At 47.7% G+C, this 23049-nt stretch overlaps 1 protein-coding gene across 2 annotated transcripts in view; it reads left to right on the plus strand.

The window, feature by feature from the left end:
• The window catches only part of LOC134983604 (zinc finger protein 268-like), a 34606-nt gene extending 12285 nt beyond the window's left edge, over nucleotides 1-22321 (plus strand). The window contains exons 2-3 of one of the 2 annotated variants that reach the window (XM_063949273.1): nucleotides 19094-19158; nucleotides 19447-22321. In XM_063949273.1, coding sequence (XP_063805343.1) covers nucleotides 19521-21689 — 2169 coding nt within the window. In that variant the 5' untranslated portion in view covers nucleotides 19094-19158; nucleotides 19447-19520 and the 3' untranslated portion in view covers nucleotides 21690-22321. The remainder of the gene's footprint in view (nucleotides 1-19093; nucleotides 19159-19446) is intronic. The other variant, XM_063949272.1, reaches the window with a different exon arrangement.
• The last annotated feature ends 728 nt before the right edge of the window (nucleotides 22322-23049 follow it).

Genomic DNA, 23049 nt, shown 5'->3' on the forward strand with positions numbered 1-23049 from the left:
GTGTCGGCGCTAGGCGTCATGTATAAATAACTAAAATGTAAAATTAATTAAGAAAAACGTATTTATGTTTCACCACAGCCCCACATTGCTTCCGGCTGCTGAGTCCCTCAGTGCTGTGCGGTACAGTATCGGGTATAGAAGCTACAGGGCTGCACCAGTGGCAATGTGTGTGGATTGCAGAACACGGGGTCCGGGAGAGGAAATTCCCAGTACCACCAGCACTGCAAGAGTTTAAGTCCATGGACTACTATAAATTATATGTATTATAATGTAAGGATAACGTGTTTTTTGTTTCTTTTGTTTCCAAAATGTGTTTAGTTGATATGTCCGACATACAGATAGAAGACATACAGTGGTTCTTGAAAGTTTGTGAACCCTTCAGCATTTTCTATATTTCTGCTGAAATTTGGCCTAAAACGACCTCAGATTTTCACACAAGTCCTAAAAGAAGATAAAGAGAACCAAATCACACACGAGACAAAAAAAATAGACGTGCTCATTTTTTTTATATTTTTTTTTTTTTGTGGAAAATTATCCAATATCACGTATCTGTGAGTGGCAAAAGTATGTGAACCTTTAGGCTTAGCAGATATTTTGAAAGTGAAATTAGAGTAAGGTATTTCCAATTTATGGGATGACAATCAGGTGTGCGTGGACAACCTGTCTTTTTAAAAGAACAGGGATCTATCAGTCGGTTGTTCACAACACGTTTGAGGAAGTCTATCATGCCATGAACAAAGGAGATTTCTGAGGACCTCAGAAGAAGAGTTGTTGATGCTCATCAGGCTGGAAAAGGTTACAAATCCATCTCTAAAGAGTTTGGACTCCACCAATCAACAGTCAGATTGAATACAAATGGAGGAAATTCCAGACCATTATTACCCTCCCCAAGAGTGGTCGACCAACAAAGATTACGCCAAGAGCAAGGCGTCTAAAAGTTTACAAGGTCACAAAGGAACCCATGGTAACCGCTAAGCAACTGAAGGCCTTTCTCACATTAGCTAATGTTAATGAGACCACTTAACAACAATTCTGTGTGCATGGCAGGATTGCAAACAGAAATCGGCTGCCCTCCAAAAAGAAACATTGCTGCCCATCTGCAGTTTGTTAAAGATCACCTGCACAATCCAGAAGGCTATTGGAACAATGTTTTGTGGACAGATGATTCCACAATAGAGCTCTTTGGCTTAAATGAGAAGTGTTATGTTTGGAGATAGGAGAACACTGCATTCCAGCATAAACACCTCATAAACACGGTGGTGCTGGTGGTATCATGGTTTGGGCCTGTTTTGCTGCATCTGACCCAGGATCACTTGCCATCATTGATGTGACAATGAATTTTGAATTATACCAGAATATTCTAAAGGTCCATGAGCTGTATCTCAGGAGAACGTGGGTCATACAGCAAGTACACAAGTCATTTGACCAATGAAGGGTTAAAGAAGAATAAATGTAAAGTTTTGGATTGGCCAAGTCAAGGTCCTGACCTTAATCCAATCGAAATGATGTGGAATGACCTGAAGCGAGCAACATAACAGAGGTAAAGCTGTTTTGCAGAGGAATGGGGTATAATTCCTCCAAGCTGATGATCAGGACTAATCAACAATTACTGGAAACAGATGTAGTTATTGAAAGCAAATACTGAAAGCAAAGGTTCACATACTTATGCCCCTTATAGATATGTGATATTGGATCATTCCTCAATATAAAAATGAGCACGTCTCATTTCTTTGTTTCATTTGATTTGGTTCTCTTTATCTAGTTTTAGGACTGAAAATCTGAGGTAGTTTTAGTCCAAATTTCAGCAGAAATGTAGAAAATTCTGAAGGGTTCACAAACTTTGGAGCACCACTATAGTAAGCACACAACAATTAGTGGGTTAAGGCAATAACCTGGTTTAGGAGTTAAACAATTATAAAATAAAATAATGTAGTTATCCAACCATTACCAGTAGGATATAGAGCAGGGGTAGCCAACTCCAGTCCTAGAGAGTTACCAACAGTTAACGCTTTCCAGATCTCCTCACAGAATCACAAGTGATGTAACTAGCTCCACCTGTGGATCTTTTAAGATGTGTGAGTAATGAATACACCTGTGCACCTGCTAGGTGGTCTGGAAAATGTGAACTGTAACACGGGGTGGGGCGTGAATAAAAAGATGCACGTACAGGTAGCATTTTATGGGTGTGTTGCTAAAGGTGGTTGCGTACAGAGATGTTCCACTGATTACATAGTAAATCATAGATGCGGGGTTGGGAAAAAAATAGGATTTTAATTACCTACCGGTAAATCCTTTTTGCGTAGTCCGTAGAGGATGCTGGGGTCCACATTAGTAACATGGGGTATAGACAGGTCCTTTGGGAGCCATGGGCACTTTAAGAGTTTAATAGTCTGGGCTGGCTCCTCCCTCTATGCCCCTCCTACCAGACCCAGTCTAGAAATAGTGCCCGAGGCGACATACTTCGAGAGAAGGAAATACACAGATAGTGGTGAGATTCACACCAGCTCACACATAACAGACAACCAAGCTAACTAGCTTGAAACAAGTCAACAACCGCTGAACAACATTACTTAACCAAGTAACAAGGCAGTACTGAACCAAGTAACAACTGCAGGAAAATGAAGCGCTGGGAGAGCGCCCAGCATCCTCTACGGACTACGAGAAATGGATTTACCGGTGGGTTATTAAAATCCTATTTTCTCATATGTCCTAGAGGATGCTGTGGTCCACATTAGTAACATGGGGATATACCAAAGCTCCCAGTACGGGAGGGAGAGCGCGGAGGCTCCTGCAGAACAGATTGACCAAACTTAAGGTCCTCAGAGGCCAAAGTATCGAACTTGTAAAACTTTGCAAACGTGTTCGACCCAGACCAAATAGCTGCTCGGCAAAGTTGTAAAGCAGAGACACCCCGGGCAGCCACCCAGGCAGAACCCACTTTATGAGTAGAGTGGGCCTTATCCGATTTTGGACGCGGCAATCCTGCCGTAGAATAAGCATGCTGGATAGTGAACCTGATCCAGCGAGAAATCATCTGCTTAGAAGCAGGACACACAATCTTGTTGGGATCATAAAGGACAAACAGACAATCTGACTTTCTGTGACGAGAAGTTCTCTTCACATGAATCTTCAAAGCCCTCACAACATCCAAGGACTTTGAGGTAATTGAGGAGTCAGTAGCCACTGGCACCACAATAGGTTGGTTGATATGAATAGCCGACACAACCTTTGGTAGAAACTGCTGATGCGTCCTGAGGTCAGCTCTATCTTCATGGAAAATCAAGTAGGGGCTCTTGCAGGACAATGACCCCAATTCTGACACACGTCTAGCAGATGCCAATGCCAACAGTGTGACAGCCTTCCAAGTAAGAAACTTGACTTCAGCCTCCTGTAAAGGTTCGAACCAATCCGATTGCAGGAACTGCAGCACCACGTTAATATCCCAAGGTTCCGTAGGCGGCACAAAGGGAGGTTGGATGTGCAGAACCCCTTTCAAGAAAGTCTGAACCTCAGGAAGGGCAGCCAATTGATATTCTGGAAGAAAATGGACAAGGCCGAAATCTGGACTTTTATGGAGCGCAGGCCCACATCCATTCCTGCTTGCAGGGAGAGGAGAAACCGCCCACGTTGAAATTCCATCGTAGGAAACTTCTTGGATTCACACCAAGACACATACTTTTTCCAAATCCTATGGTAAGGTCTTGACGTTACTCTCTTCCTAGCCCGTATCAGGGTAGGAATAACCTTGTTCGGAATGCCCTTCCGAGCTAAGATCTGGTGTTCAACCTCCATGCTGTCAAACATAGCCATTGTAAGTCTTGATAAGCGAACGGCCCCTGTTGCAGAAGGTCCTCTCAAAGAGGACTCGGATCTTCCAGTAGTAACTCCAGAAGATCCGCGTACCAAGCCCTTCTTGCCCAGCCCGGAGCAATGAGGATCGCCTGAACTCTTGTTCTTTTGATTAGTTTGAGAATCCTTGGGATGAGCAGGAGTGGAGGGAATACGTACACTGACTTGAACACCCACGGAGTTACCAGGGCGTGCACTGCCACTGCCTGTGGATCCCTCGACCTGGAACAGTACAGCCGAAGCTTCTTGTTGAGGCGTGAGGCCATCATGTCTATTTGAGGTAAGCCCCAAAGACTTGTCACCTCTGCAAACACCTCTGGGTGTAGGCCCCACTCCCCCGGATATAGATCGTGTCTGCTGAGGAAGTCCGCTTCCCAGTTGTCCACTCCTGGAATGAAGATTGCTGACAGCGCCGCTGCGTGTCTTTCCTCCCAGAGGATGATTCTTGTTACCTCTGACATTGCAGCTCTGCTCTTCGTTCCGCCCTGCCTGTTTTATGTAGGACACCGCTGTGACATTGTCCGACTGAACCTGAATGGCACGATCTTGCAGAAGATGTGCATTCTGGAACTAAGGGCCATGTACAACGGTCTTCTACAGGCGGTAGTTCCAGAATGTTTATTGGAAGAATGGTTTCCAGACTTGACCACCTTCCCTGGAAGGTTTCCCCTTGGGCGACTGCTCCCCAACCTCTGAGACTTGCATCCGTGGTTAGAAGAATCCAATTCTGAATCCCGAACCTGCGGCCCTCTAGTAGGTGAGAGGTTTGCAGCCACCAGAGGAGCGAGAGTCTGGCTTTCGGAGACAGACGTATCCTCTGGTGCATGTGAAGTAGAGACCCCGACCATTTGTCCAGGAGATCCAGTTGGAAGGACCGTGCATGAAATCTTCCGTACTGTAGAGCCTCGTAAGAGGCAACCATCTTCCCCAGAAGGCGAATGCACTGATGAACCGATACCCAGGTTGGCTTCAAGACATCCCGGACCATTGATTGTATCACCAACGCTTTCTCCACCGGTAGAAACACCTGCACTTCCGTGTCGAGGATGATCCCTAGAAAAGACAATCTCCTTGTCTGCTCCAAATGTGACTTTGGAAGATTCAGGATCCAGCCATGATCCCGGAGTACTCGAGTTGTGAGAGCAATGTTCTGTAACATTTTCTCCCTGGAAGATGCTTTTATCAGTAGATCGTCCAGATATGGAATTATGTTCACTCTCTGCTTGCGGAGGAGTAGCATAATTTCTGCCATTACTTTGGTGAACACTCTCTGTGCCGTGGGGAGGCCAAATGGCAGTGCCTGTAACTGATAGTAACAGAGCAAATCTGAGATAAGCCTGGTGTGGCGGCCAAATCGGAATGTGAAGTTATGCATCCTTTATATCTAGGGATACCAGGAATTCCACTTCCTCCTGACTTGAGATGACCGCTCTCAGAGACTCCATTTTGAACTTGAATTCCTTCCAAATAGGGGTTTAAAGATTTTAGGTTCAATATTGGTGTCGCCGAACCATCCGGTTTCAGTACCACAAATAGGTTTGAGTAGTAACCCATGTTTCTCTTACGTCCTAGAGGATGCTGGGGACTCCGTAAGGACCATGGGGTATAGACGGGCTCCGCAGGAGACATGGGCACTTTAAGACCTTTTAATGGGTGTGAACTGGCTCCTCCCTCTATGCCCCTCCTCCAGACCTCGGTTAGATTCTGTACCCAGAGGAGACTGGTCGCACACTAGGGGAGCTCTACTGAGTTTCTCTGGAAAAAGACTTTGTTAGGTTTTTTATTTTCAGAGAGCACTGCTGGCAACAGGCTCCCTGCTTCGTGGGACTGAGGAGAGAGAGAAGCAGACCTACTTTACTGATAGGCTCTGCTTCTTAGGCTACTGGACACCATTAGCTCCAGAGGGTCGCAGCACTTGGTACGCCTAGCTGTTCGTTTCAGAACCGCGCCGCCGTCCTCCTCACAGAGCCGGAAGATAGAAGCCGGGTGAGTATGAGAAGCAAGAAGACTTCAAAGGCAGCAGAAGACTTCAGATCTTCGTGAGGTACCGCGCAGCGCGCCATTGCTCACACACACACACACACACACACATACACGAGGCACAGCAAGGGTGCAGGGAGGGCGCCCTGAGCAGCAATAATTACCTCATAAACGTTCACTGGCACGCATAGGTACTGCATGGGCAGTATATACAGACCCCCGCCAGTATAAAAATTAGCGGGACCGAAGCGTGCCATCGAGGGAGGCGGAGCTTAGTCCCTCAGCTCTAACCAGATCCATTTTCTCCACAGCTTGCTGCAGAGACGCTGCTCCCGGACTCCCTTCACCGCTGTATACAAGTAACAGGGTGCAAATCAGGGAGGGGGGGGGGGGGGCACATTAATTTGGTGATAGTGTGATACAAAAAGCGCTTACAGGTCTGGGACATTATTAATATTTCAGACTGCAGTGGCGCTGGGTGTGAGCTGGCAAACTCCCTCTCTGTCTCTCTCTAAAGGACCTTACTGTGGGTCTGTCCCCTATATCCCAGTGTGTGTGGGGGTGTCAATACGTGTGTGTCGACATGTCTGAGGCGGAAGGCTCTTCCAGAAAGGATGCGGAGCAGAATGTAATAGTAGCTCCGTCGGCACCGCCGACTGCTGATTGGGTAGACATGTGGAATGTTTTGAATGCAAGTGTGGCTTTATTACATAAAAGGTTGGACAAATCTGAGTCCCAGAACCAAGCATGGAGACAATCCATGGATATTAATGTCAGAGAACCCATCAGGGTCCTAGAAACGTCCCTTTACCCAGATAGTAGACACTGATACCGACACGGATTCTGACTCCAGTGTCGACTATGATGACGCTCGGTTACACCCAAGGGTGGCCAAGAGTATTCAGTACATGATTATTGCAATAAAAGATGTATTACATATCACAGAGGACCCTTCTGTGACTGACACACGGGTCTGTATGTTTAAGGAGAAGAAACCTGAGGTAACATTTCCCCCATCCCATGAGCTGAACGCTCTATTTGAAAAAGCTTGGGAAACTCCAGACAAAAGACTGCAGATTCCTAAGAGAATTGTTATGGCGTATCCTTTCCTCTCACAGGGCAGGTTACGGTGGGAATCGTCACCCACGGTAGATAAGGCTTTGACGCGTTTATCCAAAAAGGTGGCTCTACCGTCTCCAAACACGGCGACACTAAAGGATCTTGCGGATCGCAGGCAGGAAACTACCTTGAAATCTATTTTATGCAACTACGGGAACCCTGCTCAGACCGGCGGTAGCGTCGGAATTGGTGAGTAGTGCGATTGCAGGATGGGCAGATAACTTGTCATCTGTCATGGACACCCTCGACAGGGAGGGTGTATTGTTGACATTGGGTCACATCAAGGACGCAGCGTTATACCTAAGGGAGGCTGCGAGAGATATTGGCCTCTTGGGATCAAGGGCCAATGCCATGGCAATTTCAGCTAGGAGGGCGTTGTGGACCTGTCAATGGACTAGTGATGCTGACTCCAAGAGACTTATGGAGGCCTTGCCGTACATGGGTGAACTTTTGTTTGGGGACGGCCTCGCGGACCTGGTTTCCACAGCTACCGCGGGTAAGTCTTCTTTTTGCCTTTTGTTCCCCCACGGCAAAAGAAAATGCCTCCATACCAGATGCAGTCCTTTCGGTCTCATAAATGGATCATCCTTCATCGCCAGAGGCAAGGGTAGAGGGAAAATAACACCCAGCTGCGGCTAGTTCCCAGGAGCAGAAGTCCTCTCCGGCCTCTACCAAATCCACTGCATGACGCTGGGGCTCCGCTGCGGGAGTCCGCACCGGTGGGGGCACGTCTTCAGCCAGGTCTGGATTCATTCGAACTCTTGGATCCTTGGGTGCTAGAAATTGTAACCCAAGGATACAGACTGGAGTTCAAAGACGTGCCTCCACACCGATTTTTCAAATCTGCCTTACCAGCTTCTCTCCCAGGGAGAGAAATAGTTTCAGCTGCGATACAAAAGCTGTGTCAACAGCAAGTGATTATCACGGTTCCCCTGTTGCAACAGGGAAAGGGGTTTTATTCAACTCTATTTGTGGTCCCGAAGCCAGACGGCTCGGTCAGACCAATTCTGAACCTAAAATCCCTAAACCTGTATTTGAAAAGATTCAAATTCAAGATGGAATCTCTCCGGGCAGTGATTTCCAGTCTGGACGGGGGGGATTTTATGGTGTCACTAGACATAAAGGAAGCATACCTTCATGTCCCCATATATCCTCCTCATCAGGCGTTCCTCAGAGTCGCTGTGCAGGATTGTCATTACCAATTTCAAACGTTGCCGGTTGGGCTTTCCATGGCCCCGAGGATTTTCACCAAGGTAATGGCGGAAATGATGGTGCTCCTGCGCAAGCAAGGTGTCACAATTATCCCGTACTTGGACAATCTCCTGATAAAGGCGAGATCAAGAGACCAGTTACTGAAAAGCGTGGCACTCTCTCTGAGGGTACTACAACATGGCTGGCTATTAAATTTGCCAAAGTCGCAGTTGATGCCGACAACTCGAATGTCGTTTTTGGGCATGATTCTGGACCCAATGGAAAAAGCTCTGGAACTCCAGAACATGGTCAGGGATCTGCTGAAACCAAAAAGAGTGTCGATTCATCAATGCACTCGAGTGTCGGGAAAGATGGTGGCGGCCTACGAGGCCATTCCGTTTGGCAGGTTCCATGCAAGAACATTTCAGTGGGACCTACTGGACAAATGGTCAGGGTCCCATCTCCAAATGCATCGGATGATAAGCCTGTCCCCCAGGGCCAGGATATCTCCTGTGGTGGCTCCACAGTGCTCACTTCCTAGAGGGTCGCAGGTTCGGAATCCAGGATTGGGTTCTGGTGACCACGGATGTGAGCATCCGAGGCTGGGGAGCGGTCACACAAGGAAAACATTTTCAGGGAATATGGTCAAGCCAGGAGGCTTGTCTGCACATAAATTTGCTGGAATTGAGGGCCATATACAACGGCCTGAGACAGGCGGAGCATCTTCTTCGCAACCTACCTGTACTGATCCAGTCAGATAACATCACAGCCGTGGCACATGTAAACCGCCAGTGCGGAACAAGAAGCAGAGCAGCGATGGCGGAGGCCACCAGGATTCTTCGCTGGGCAGAAAATCATGTAAGCGCTCTGTCAGCTGTTTTCATCCCGGGAGTGGACAACTGGGAAGCAGACTTCCTCAGCAGACACGATCTCCATCCAGGAGAGTGGGGGCTTCATCAAGAGGTCTTTGCAGAAGTGACAAACGGTTGGGGACTCCCTCGAATAGACATGATGGCGTCACGCCTCAACAAAAAGCTTCGGACGTATTGTTCCAGGTCGAGGGACCCTCAAGCAATAGCAGTAGACGCACTAGTGACACCGTGGGTTTATCAGTCGGTCTATGTGTTCCCTCCACTTCCACTCATCCCAAAGATATTGAGGATCATAAGAAGAACAAGAGTTCAAACGATACTCATTGTTCCAGACTGGCCTCGAAGGGCCTGGTTTCCAGATCTTCAGGTAATGCTCACAGAAGATCCTTGGCCTCTTCCTCTAAGAGAGGACCTGTTACAACAGGGGCTGTGTGTGTTCCAAGACTTACCGCGGTTACGTTTGACAGCATGGCGGTTGAACACCAAATCCTAGCTAGGAAAGGTATTCCAGGAGAGGTCATCCCTACTCTGCTTAAAGCTAGGAAGGAGGTAACGGTGAAACATTATCACCGTATCTGGAGGAATTATGTGTCTTGGTGTGAATCCAAGAATGCTCCTACGGAGGTTTTCAGCTGGGTCGTTTTCTCCATTTTCTACAGGCGGGGCTGGATATGGGCCTAAAGTTAGGCTCCATTAAGGTGCATATTTCGGCCTTATCAATATTTTTTCAGAAGGAACTGTCCTCTCTTCTAGAAGTGCAGACTTTTGTGAAAGGAGTACTGCACATCCAACCTCCTTTTGTGCCCCCAGTGGCACAGTGGGACCTTAACGTGGTGTTACAGTTCCTTAAATCACATTGGTTTGAACCACTTCAAACTGTTGAGTTAAAATTTCTCGCTTGGAAAGTGGTCATGTTATTGGCCTTGGCATCTGCAGGGAGGCTGTCAGAATTGGCGGCCTTGTCTTACAAGAGCCCCTATCTGATTTTCCATGTGGATAGAGCAGAATTGAGAACTCGTCCACAATTTCTACCTAAGGTGGTTTCGTCGTTTCACATGAACCAACCTATTGTAGTGCCGGTGGAGGATTCCAAGTACCTTGATGTAGTCATGGCTTTAAAAATCTATGTAGCCAGAACGTCTCGTATTAGGAAAACGGAGGCTCTGTGTATCCTATATGCAGCCAACAAGGTTGGTGCTCCTGCTTCCAAGCAGACTATCGCACGCTGGATCTTTAACACAATTCAGCAGGCCCCTTCTACGGCTGGATTGTCGTTACCAAAATCGGTAAAGGCCCATTCCACTAGGAAGGTGGGCTCTTCTTGGGCGGCTGCCATAGGCCTCTCGGCATAACAGCTTTGCCGAGCAGCTACTTGGTCGGGTTCAAACACTTTTGCTAAATTCTATAAGTTTGATACCCTGGCTGATGAGGACCTCTCTTTTTTTGCTCAATCGGTGCTGCAGAGTCATTCGCACTCTCCCGCCCGGTCTGGAGCTTTGGTATAAACCCCATGGTCCTTACGGAGTGCCCAGCATCCTTTAGGACGTAAGAGAAAATAAGATTTTAAACCTATCAGTAAATCTTTTTCTCCTAGTCCGTAGAGGATGCTGGGCGCCCGTCCCAGTGCGGAATAAATCTGCAGTACTTGTACATAGTTATTGATAAGTCTACACAAGGGTTGTGTTGCAGTTCAGATCAACCTGTTGCTGATCTTATTTGTTCATACTGTTTACTGGTTTAGTTATATCCCAGGTTGTACGGTGTGTTGTGGTGTGAGCTGGTATGTATCTCACCCTTAATTAACAAAATCCTTTCCTCAAAATGTCCATCTCCTCTGGGCACAGTTCCTATAACTGAGGTCTGGAGGAGGGGCATAGAGGGAGGAGCCAGCTCACAACCATTAAAAGGTCTTAAAGTGCCCATGTCTTCTGTGGAGCCCATCTATACCCCATGGTCCTTACAGAGTCCCCAGCATCCTCTACGAACTAGGAGAAAAATATTTATCGGTAGGTTTAAAATCTTATTTTTTCAGATGATGTGGACCTGGAACAATGACATTTGCCTTTTCCAATTTTTGAATGGCTTCCTGTAGGATAGTCCTTTCTGTCAGCAAAGCTGGTACGCCTGATTTGAAGAATCTGTGAGGTGGGAGTTCTTGAAACTCCAGTCTGTACCCCTGGGACACAATATCTTGCACCCAGGGGTCCAGGCCTGATGACGCCCAGACGTGACTGAAATTTCTCAGTCATGCTCCCATCTGCCCGATCTCCAGGCTGGGAGATCCACCGTCATGCTGACGATTTTGAGGAAGCATAACCAGGCTTCTGTTCCTGGGAACCTGTTGATGCAGGTTTTCTGGATTTCCCTCGACCACCTCTGAAGAAAGTGGAACTTGGCCTTTTTAACCTTTTGCAGTCCGAAAGGACTGCATTGTAGACGTAAGAAAAGATTCTCGTCGGTGGGGTGGCTGAGGGAAGAAAGGTTGACTTACCTGTGGTTGCCGTGGAAATCCACGCATCCAATGCCTCCCCAAACAGAGCCTGACCTGTGAAGGGTAGGTTCTCCACGCTTTTCTTGGATTCCTCATCCCCAGACCATTGGCGTAGCCAGAGACCCCTGCGTGCCGAGACAGCCATGGAAGACGTCCTTGCATTCAGATGACCCAGGTCCTTCATGGCCTCCACCATGAAAACTACAGAATCCTGTATGTGACGTAAAAACATTTCAATGTCCCTTCTATCCAGAGAATCTAATTCCGGTGGTTCGGTTTCAGAAGGCTGAGACAGTATATTGCATTCCTGAGTACATGGAATAGACTCCTCTGGAGAAGAGAAACACTCTGCAGCACAGGACACACACACAAAAATGTAGAGACCGTTTCCCCACAGAGTATTTCAGAGAGACACAGAATATGAGGAGCCAACACACACAGCGCCCCAGTAGGCAGTTATATGATAAATGCCTGGCGCTGACTGGAGTAACTTCAAACAGTTAACAAAACACGCTCCCTCCCTTCTATAACCCCTGGTACCGCACAGGATAGCTGGAGTTATGTGGAGGGCAGCGCTCCCTGTCAGTGTCTCTGTGTGTGATCTGCAGGGAGAAAATGGCGCTGGTGAGTGCTGGATCCTCTCTGAGGACAAGCCCCGCCCACTGTAATGGCGCGCCTTCCCACACTTATGGTATTATACTGGCTTGAGGTGAAACTGCAGCTAACAGTAGTACAAGCCCCTGTAGCTTTCTGTGACCAGTTTTTAGGGTATTGCGCTGGCCCAGGACGCCCCTCACAGCACCGCACACGTACCTCTGAGCCTTCCAGAGCGCAGCATCAGTGCTGCGCTCCCACCCTAATGCCGCCATTCTTACCGGCTCCTCGCTTACCGGGGCGTTGGCATCCTACTCACCACCGTATCTTCTGGCTCTGTTAGGGGGTGGCGGCAGTGCTGCGGGAGTGAGCATAGAGGGAGGAGCCAGCCCACACTATTTAAACTCTTAAAGTGCCCATGGCTCCCAAGGGACCAGTCTACACCCCATGGTACTAAATTGGACCCCAGCATCTTCTAGGACGTATGAGAATCATATATTCTTTTTTACTTGAAAGTAGTTTTTCTTTTTCTTTTTTTGCATTAAGGCATACACTGCACGACATGATCCAACGCATCGGAATTATAAAACAGCCTAGTGTGTACGCATTCCTTTGCAACGAGCATCCCCTCGGCAACTAGCTTTCCCCTTGCCAACGAGCATGGATCTTAGGGGGGTCATTCCGACCCGATTGCTTGCTGCAGTTTATCGCAGCGATCGGTTCGTAACTGCGCATGCGCCGGCGCCGCAGCATGCCGAATGGGCAAAGGCCGTCGTTCCCTATCGATCACCTCTGCCTGATTGACAGGCAGTGGGTGGGCGGGGCCATTATGGGGGCGTGGCTGGACCATGTGGGGGCGTGGCCAGACCATTCGGGGGGCGGGCCGTAGCGGCTTCGTGACGTCACATGCAGCCGATGCGACGGGCAACTCCCGGGCAGCCGCAGGAGCTGCGCTGGCCGGAAGTTACTCAACAAGTACAAAATCATCGCCGCTGTGCAATGCTTTTTTACTTGACTGGTGAAGGGCAGATAGACATGCGGGGCGGACTAGCCCTGTGCTGGGCGTCCTCCCGCATGTCTGCGAATATGATCGTAGCTGTGCTAAATTTAGCACAGCTACGATCAACTCGGAATGACCCCCTTAGTGCATGAAAACCCTGTCAAAGAGTATGACACCTAGTGTGTAAAACCCCTGGCAATGCAAATGAAACCCCTGGCAACAGGTAAAAAATATAAAAAACAATCTTGGGAGGCGTGACAAAATTCAAAAAAGTTACCACTGAAAGGGTTAATGTTACATCTTTCAATAAAACCATTTTCTCTGACGTCCTAGTGGATGCTGGGTACTCCGTAAGGACCATGGGGGGTATAGACGGGCTCCGCAGGAGACTGGGCACTCTTAAAAGAAAGATTAGGTACTATATCTGGTGTGCACTGGCTCCTCCCTCTATGCCCCTCCTCCAGACCTCAGTTAGTATCTGTGCCCGGCCAGAGCTGGATGCACTCTAGGGGCTCTCCTGAGCTTCCTAGAAAGAAAGTATTTGTTAGGTTTTTTATTTTCAGTGAGATCTGCTGGCAACAGACTCACTGCTACGAGGGACTGAGGGGAGAGAAGCAAACCTACCTGCTTGCAGCTAGCAGGCAGCAATTAGAGTACCTTACATGGCTAAATAGCACATAATACAGCCAATATACTGTATATGTGCATAATCCCCCACCATAACGCATATAAAAAAGCGGGAGAAGTCTGCCGAGAAAGGGGCGGGGCTGTCTTCCTCAGCACACCAGCGCCATTTTCTCTTCACAGCTCCGCTGGAAGGACGCTCCCCAGGCTCTCCCCTGCAGTTCCAGACTTCTAGGGTAAAAGAGAGAGGGGGGCACATAAATTTAGGCGCATAACTGTGTATATAAGCTGCTATAGGGGAAAAATCACTCTGTATAGTGTGCATCCCTGCATTATATAGCGCTGTGGTGTGTGCTGGCATAGTCTCTCTCTGTCTCCCCAAAGGACTTGGTGGGGTCCTGTCCTCAGTCAGAGCATTCCCTGTGTGTGTGCGGTGTGTCGGTACGGCTGTGTCGACATGTTTGATGAGGAAACTTATGTGGAGGCGGAGCAGGTGCCGATAAGTGTGATGTCACCCCCTGCGGGGCCAACACCAGAGTGGGTGGATATGTGGAAGGTATTAAACGACAGTGTCAACTCCTTGCATAAAAGGTTCGATGACATAATAGCTGTGGGACAGCCGGCTTCTCAGCCCGTGCCTGCCCAGGCGTCTCAGAGGCCATCAGGGGCTCAAAAACGCCCGCTACCTCAGATGGCAGACACAGATGTCGACACGGAGTCTGACTCCAGTGTCGACGAGGATCAGACTAATGTACAATCCACAAGGGCCATCCGTTGCATGATTACGGCAATGAAAAATGTGTTGCACATTTCTGACATTAACCCAAGTACCACTAAAAAGGGTATTCTGTTTGGGGAGGAAAAGCAACTAGTGGTTTTTCCCCCATCAGTTGAATGAAGCGTGTGAAGAAGCGTTGGGTTCCCCCGATAAGAAACTAGTGATTTCTAAAAAGTTACTGATGGCGTACCCTTTCCCGCCAGAGGACAGGTTGCGTTGGGAGACAACCCCTAGGGTGAATAAGGCGCTCACACGCTTGTCAAAAAAGGTGGCACTGCCGTCTCAGGATACGGCCGCCTTAAAGGAGCCTGCTGATAGAAAGCAGGAGGCTATCCTGAAGTCTGTATATACACACTCAGGTACTATGCTGAGACCTGCAATTGCTTCAGCATGGATGTGTAGTGCTGCAGCAGCTTGGTCCGATACCCTGTCAGATAATATTGATACCCTAGACAGGGATACTATTTTGCTAACCATAGAGCATATTAAAGACGTAGTCTTATATATGAGAGATGCACAGAGGGATATTTGCCGGCTGGCATCTAGAATTAATGCAATGTCCATTTCTGCCAGAAGAGTATTATGGACTCGGCAGTGGACAGGTGATGCTGATTCTAAAAGGCACATGGAGGTTTTGCCTTTATAAGGGTGAGGAATTGTTTGGGGATGGTCTCTCTGACCTCGTATTCCACAACAACAGCTGGGAAGTCGACATTTTTACCTCGGGTTTCCTCACAGCCTAAGAAAGCACCGTATTATCAGGTACAGTCCTTTCGGCCCCAAAAAGGCAAGCGAGTCAGAGGCGCTTCCTTTCTGCCCAGAGGCAAGGGAAAATGGAAAAAGCTGCACCAGACAGCCAGTTCCCAGGAACAAATATCCTCCCCCGCTTCCTCTAAGTCCTCCGCATGACGCTGGGGCTCCACAGGCGGAGCCAGGTGCGGTGGGGGCGCGTCTCCGGAACTTCAGCGACCAGTAGGTTCTCTCACAGGTGGATCTCTGGGTTCTGCAAGTGGTATCTCAGGGATACAAGCTGGAGTTCGAGGCCACTCCCCCTCGCCGTTACCTCAAATCAGCCTTACCGGCTGCTCCCAAAGAAAGGGAGGTAGTACTGGCAGCTATTCACAAGCTGTACCTCCAGCAGGTGATAATCAAGGTACCCCCCTTCAACAGGGGCGGGGTTACTATTCCACATTGTTTGTGGTACCGAAACCAGACAGTTCGTGAGACCCATCCTAAATTTAAAATCCTTGAACACTTATATAAGGAAGTTCAAGTTCAAGATGGAATCGCTCAGGGCGGTTATTGCAAGCCTGGAAGAGGGGGATTTTATAGTGTCATTGGACATCAAGGATGCATACCTACATGTTCCCATTTACCCACCTCACTAGGAGTACCTAAGGTTTGTGCTACAGGACTGTCATTACCAATTCCAGACGTTGCCGTTTGGTCTGTCCACGGCACCGAGGGTATTTACCAAGGTAATGGCCGAAATGATGATACTCCTTCGAAAGAAGGGAGTTATAATTATCCCGTACTTGGACGATCTCCTGATAAAGGCGAGGTCCAAAGAGCAGTTGCTAATCAGCGTAGCACTATCTCAGGAAGTGCTGCATCAGCACGGCTGGATTCTGAATATCCCAAAGTCACAGCTGATTCCTGCGACGCGTCTGCTGTTCCTGGGTATGATTCTAGACACAGAACAGAAGAAGGTGTTTCTCCCGGAGGAGAAGGCCCAGGAATTATCATCTCTGGTCAGGGACCTCCTGAAACCAAAACAAGTGTCGGTGCATCACTGCACGCGAATCCTGGGAAAGATGGTAGCTTCTTACGAAGCGATTCCCTTCGGCAGGTTCCATGCAAGGATCTTCCAGTGGGATCTATTGGACAAGTGGTCCGGATCGCATCTTCAAATGCATCGGTTGATCACCCTGTCCCCGAGGGCCAGGGTGTCTCTGCTGTGGTGGCTGCAGATTGCTCATCTTCTCGAAGGCCGCAGATTCGGCATACAGGACTGGGTCCTGGTGACCACGGATGCAAGCCTCCGAGGTTGGGGGGCAGTCACTCAGGAAAGAAAATTCCAAGGACAATGGTTGAGTCAGGAAACTTCCCTACACATAAATATTCTGGAGCTATGGGCCATTTACAATGCCCTGAGTCAAGCAGAATCCCTGCTTCAAAACCAACCGGTGCTGATTCAGTCAGACAACATCACGGCAGTCGCCCATGTAAATCGATAGGGCGGCACAGAAGCAGGATGGCAATGGCAGAAGCCACAAGGATTCTTCGATGGGCGAAGAATCACGTGCTAGCACGGTCAGCAGTGTTCATTCGGGGAGTAGATAACTAGGAAGCCTTCCTCAGCAGACACGACCTCCACCCGGGAGAGTGGGGACTTCATCCAGAAGTCTTCAAGCTGATTGTAAACCGTTGGGAACGACCACATGTGGACATGATGGCATCCCGCCTCAACAAAAAGCTAAAAAGATATTGTGCCAGGTCAAGGGGACCCTCAGGCGATAGCTGTGGACGCTTTAGTGATACCTTGGGTGTACCAGTCGGTTTATGTGTTCCCTCCTCTTCCTCTCATACCCAAGGTACTGAGGATAATAAGAAAGAGAGGAGTAAGGACTATACTCATCGTTCCGGACTGGCCAAGAAGAACTTGGTACCCGGAACTTCAAGAAATGATCTCAGAGGACCCATGGCCTCTGCCGCTCCGACAGGACCTGCTGCAGCAGGGACCCTGTCTGTTCCAAGACTTACCACGCCTGCGTTTGACGGCATGGCGGTTGAACGCCGGATCCTAAGGGAAAAGGGCATTCCAGAGGAAGTCTTTCCTACACTGATAAAAGCTAGGAAGGACGTGACAGCAAAACATTATCACCGCATATGGCGAAAATATGTTGCTTGGTGTGAGGCCAGAAAGGCCCCAACAGAGGAATTTCATCTGGGTCGATTTCTGCACTTCCTACAGTCAGGAGTGACTATGGGCCAAAAATTGTGATCCATTAAAGTCCAGATTTCGGCCCTATCTATTTTCTTTCAAAAAGAACTGGCTTCACTGCCTGAAGTTCAGACGTTTGTTAAGGGAGTGCTGCATATTCAGCCCCCTTTTGTGCCTCTGGTGGCACCTTGGGATCTCAACGTGGTGTTGGATTTCCTAAAATCACATTGGTTTGAGCCACTTAAGACCGTGGAGTTAAAATATCTCGCGTGGAAGGTGGTCATGCTGTTGGCCTTGGCTTCGGCCAGGCAGGTGTCAGAATTGGCGGCTTTGTCGTATAAAAGCCCATATCTGATTTTCCATATGGACAGGGCAGAATTGAGGACTCGTCCTCAATTCCTTCATAAGGTGGTATCAGCGTTTCATTTGAACCAACCTATTGTTGTGCCTGCGGCTAATCGAGACTTGGAGGATTCCAAGTTGCTGGACGTAGTCTGGGCTCTGAAAATCTATGTTTCCAGGACGGCTGGAGTCAGGAAAACTGACTCGCTATTTATCCTGCATGCACCCAACAAGCAGGGTGCTCCTGCTTCAAAGCAGATTATTGCTCGCTGGATCTGTAACACGATTCAGCTTGCTCATTCTGCGGCTGGCCTGCCGCATCCTAAATCCGTAAAAGCCCAGTTCACGAGGAAGGTGGGCTCTTCTTGGGCGGCTGCCCGAGGGGTCTCGGCTTTACATCTTTGCCGAGCTGCTACTTGGTCGGGTTCAAACACTTTTGCAAAATTCTACAAGTTTGATACCCTGGCTGAGGAGGACCTTGAGTTTGCTCATTCGGTGCTGCAGAGTCATCCGCACTCTCCCGCCCGTTTGGGAGCTTTGGTATAATCCCCATGGTCCTTACGGAGTACCCAGCATCCACTAGGACGTCAGAGAAAATAAGAATTTACTCACCGGTAATTCTATTTCTCGTAGTCCGTAGTGGATGCTGGGAGCCCGTCCCAAGTGCGGACTCTCTGCAATACATGTATATAGTTATTGCTTAACAAAAGGGTTATTGTTTTGAGCCATCTGTTAATGAGGCTCATTCTTCTTTCATACTGTTAACTGGGTATAGTTATCACGAATTGTACGGTGTGGCTGGTATGAGTCTTACCCTGGATTCCAAATCCTTTCCTAGTAATGTCAGCTCTTCCGGGCACAGTTTCCCTAACTGAGGTCTGGAGGAGGGGCATAGAGGGAGGAGCCAGTGCACACCAGATATAGTACCTAATCTTTCTTTTAAGAGTGCCCAGTCTCCTGCGGAGCCCGTCTATACCCCCCATGGTCCTTACGGAGTACCCAGCATCCACTACGGACTACGAGAAATAGAATTACCGGTGAGTAAATTCTTAGTTTTTACTGCTTATTATTCCTATTTCATCTGAATATATGTAGGTAGACTAAATATATTAAAACATATACAAATTACACTCCGAGATAAGTGAAAATGAGAATATTAGTTATGGTTTTCTCCTGTACTTTAGGATTGTTGGGGAGGAGTTTGTGGAGTCTTAGCTGATGCTAGGAAGATTTAGTACCTCTCTGATCTGGTTCACCCTCCCATCTTACCTATTTCTCTGTTGTGTGTGAATTTACTGCATTGGTTCAGCTCACTCAAATGAAGATCCAAGCAACAAGAATGTGGAATAATACCAGGGGGATTCCATTATACAGGTAATAGGCTTTTTTTAAGAAGTCACGGCACCGTGCCTGTGGTCACAGCATGATAAAAAAAATAGAATGTGTTTAAAAAAACAAACAAAAAAAACATTTGGTTTAAACCAGCTAACCCTGCTCAGATGAAGAATTTGCACCTACCGTAGGGCTGGTGCACATTTCGATGAGTGTCTCAGGCCTCACAGATTCAGATGTATGGCTGTACACCAGGAAAGGGCTGGTTAGCACATGGAGTGAATTGGACAATTACATTGAATGACTAACCTCCTATATTTTTACCCACAGACTCCTCTAAAGATCCATCTACTGATATAAAGGAGGAATCAGTCTCATGTGATGGAGACCTCACACATACTGACATGTATACAGCCGCAGATCATACACAGAAAATATCTACTCATCTAAAAAGCAACTGCATTACAAATGCGTCTTGCTCTGGATGTGAAAAATGTTTTACTCTTAATTCAGACCTTGTTATACATCAGAGGAGTCACACAGGAGAGCCACCATATTCCTGCTCAGAATGTGGGAAAGGGTTTAGAAGTAATTCAGAACTTCTTGTACATCAGATGATTCATACAGATGAAAAACTGTTTTCTTGCTCAGAATGTGGGAAATGTTTTAAAGTAAATTCATATCTTGTTAGACATCAGATGATTCATACAGGAGCATCCCCATATTCCTGCTCTGAATGTAAGAAATGTTTTAGATGTAAATCAGAACTTGTTATACATCAGAGAAGTCACACAGGTGAGAGACCTTATTCTTGCTCAGAATGTGGGAAATGTTTTAACGTAAATTCACATCTTGTTAGACATCAGATGATTCATACAGGAGCATCCCCATATTCCTGCTCTGAATGTAAGAAATGTTTTACATGTAAATCAAAACTTGTTATACATCAGAGAAGTCACACAGGTGAGAGGCCATATTCCTGCTCTGAATGTGAGAAATGTTTTACAGTGAAATCAGAACTTTCTCGACATCAGAGAATTCATACAGTTAAGAGACCGTTTTCTTGCTCGGAATGTGGGAAATGTTTTACATGTAAATCAAAACTTGTTATACATCAGAGAAGTCACACAGGTGAGAGGCCATATTCCTGCTCTGAATGTGAGAAATGTTTTACAGTGAAATCAGAACTTGTTATACATCAGAGAAGTCACACAGGTGAGAGGCCATATTCCTGCTCTGAATGTAAGAAATGTTTTAGATATAAATCAGAACTTGTTATACATCAGAGAAGTCACACAGGTGAGAGACCTTATTCTTGCTTGGAATGCGAGAAATGTTTTCCAATTAAATCACTACTTGTTAGACATCAGAGAAGTCACACAGGTGAGAGACTATATTCTTGCTCGGAATGTGAGACAGTGTGTATAAGTAATTCAGAACTTGTTAGACATCAGAGAATGCATACTGGAGAGAAACCATTTTCCTGCTCTGCTTGTGGGAAATCTTTTACACGGAAATCAGATCTTGCTCGACATCAGAAAAGTCACACGGGGCAGAGACCATATTCCTGCTCTGAGTGTGGGAAATGTTTTACACGTCTTCCACATCTTGTTAGACATCAGAGTCTTCACACCGGAGAGAGACCGTATTCTTGCTCTGAATGTGGGAAATGCTTTACACGTAATTCACAACTTGTTGTACATCAGAGACGTCACACCGGAGAGAGACCATATTCTTGCTCAGAATGTGGGGAAGGGTATAGAAGTTTTCCAGAGCTTGTTAGGCATCAGAGATTTCATACAGGTGAGATACCATTTTCTTGCTCGGAATGTGGGAAAGGGTTTGAAGTAAAGTCTCTACTTGTTAGACATCAGATGATTCACACAGGAGCATACCCATATTCCTGCTCTGAATGTGAGAGAGGTTTTTCAATTAAATCAGAACTTGTTATACATCAGAGACGTCACACAGGAGAGAGACCGTATTCTTGCTCGGAATGTGGGAAAGGGTTTAAAAGTAATGCAGAACTTGTTATACATCAGAGACGTCACACCGGAGAGAGACCGTATTCTTGCTCAGAATGTGGGAAATGGTTTAGAAGTAATGCAGAACTTGTTCTACATCAGAGACGTCACACCGGAGAGAGACCGTATTCTTGCTCGGAATGTGGGAAAGGGTTTAAAAGTAATGCAGAACTTGTTATACATCAGAGACGTCACACCGGAGAGAGACCGTATTCTTGCTCGGAATGTGGGAAAGGGTTTAAAAGTAATGCAGAACTTGTTATACATCAGAGACGTCACACCGGAGAGAGACCGTATTCTTGCTCGGAATGTGGGAAAGGGTTTAAAAGTAATGCAGAACTTGTTATACATCAGAGACGTCACACCGGAGAGAGACCGTATTCTTGCTCGGAATGTGGGAAAGGGTTTAAAAGTAATGCAGAACTTGTTATACATCAGAGACGTCACACCGGAGAGAGACCGTATTCTTGCTCTGAATGCGGGAAATGCTTTACATGCAATTCAGTACTTACTAAACATCAGAAAAGTCACACAGGAGTGAACCCATGATATAGGTCTGAGTGTAAGGAGAGGGAGTTATAGTTATAGGAGAGGGATACAGTCCGCCCACAGCACAAGTACAGAAGCATCGCACAGCGGCCATGTTTATGTACTAGTGGAGTAACTCCCGGCCAGCGCAGCTCCTGCAGTTGGCCGGGAGTTGATCGTCGCAGCGGCTGCGTGTGATGTCGCACGGCCACCACCCCCCCCCCCCCCCCCCCCTCCCCACGGTCTGGCCACACCTTCGTTTGCCGGACTGCACCCCCATAAGGATGGCCAAACACCGTCGTGCTGCCCCCTCCCGCCCTGCGACCGCCTCTGCCTGTCAATCAGGCAATGACGCAGTTCCTACCCAATCTCTGCGATAAACTGCAGCGAGCGATCGGGTTGGAATGACCCCCTATGTATTGTAAATAACTGGCGCATTAAAAAATGTCCAAGTGTGACGGGCAACCCGCACCTCTGGCCAACAGGGATGGCATTACATCCGGCCCTAAATGTTACGATTAGCCAAGACCTTGACCAAATAAGATTTTACTCACCGGTAAATCTATTTCTCGTAGTCCGTAGTGGATGCTGGGAACTCCGAAAGTACCATGGGGAATAGCGGCTCCGCAGGAGACTGGGCACAACTAAAGAAAGCTTTAGGTCACCTGGTGTGCACTGGCTCCTCCCACTATGACCCTCCTCCAAGCCTCAGTTAGGACACTGTGCCCGGACGAGCGTACACAATAAGGAAGGATTTATAAATCCCGGGTAAGACTCATACCAGTCACACCAATCACACCGTATAACTCGTGATACTATACCCAGTTTACAGTATGAAAACAACTGAGCCTCTCAACAGATGGCTCAACAATAACCCTTTAGTTAACAATAACTATGTACAAGTATTGCAGACAATCCGCACTTGGCATGGGCGCCCAGCATCCACTACGTACTACGAGAAATAGATTTACCGGTGAGTAAAATCTTATTTTCTCTGACGTCCTAGTGGATGCTGGGAACTCCGAAAGAACCATGGGGATTATACCAAAGCTCCCAAACGGGCGGGAGAGTGCGGATGACTCTGCAGCACTGAATGAGAGAACTCAAGGTCCTCCTCAGCCAGGGTATCAAATTTGTAGAATTTTTCAAACGTGTTTGCCCCTGACCAAGTAGCAGCTCGGCAAAGTTGTAAAGCCGAGACCCCTCGGGCAGCCGCCCAAGATGAGCCCACCTTCCTTGTGGAATGGGCTTTTACTGATTTAGGATGCGGCAGTCCAGCCGCAGAATGCGCCTGCTGAATCGTGTTACAGATCCAGCGAGCAATAGTCTGCTTAGAAGCAGGAGCACCCAGCTTGTTGGGTGCACACAGGATAAATAGCGA

This window comes from Pseudophryne corroboree (genome assembly GCF_028390025.1).
Source record: "Pseudophryne corroboree isolate aPseCor3 chromosome 3 unlocalized genomic scaffold, aPseCor3.hap2 SUPER_3_unloc_2, whole genome shotgun sequence".
In the NCBI taxonomy this organism is placed as follows: Eukaryota; Metazoa; Chordata; class Amphibia; order Anura; family Myobatrachidae; genus Pseudophryne; species Pseudophryne corroboree.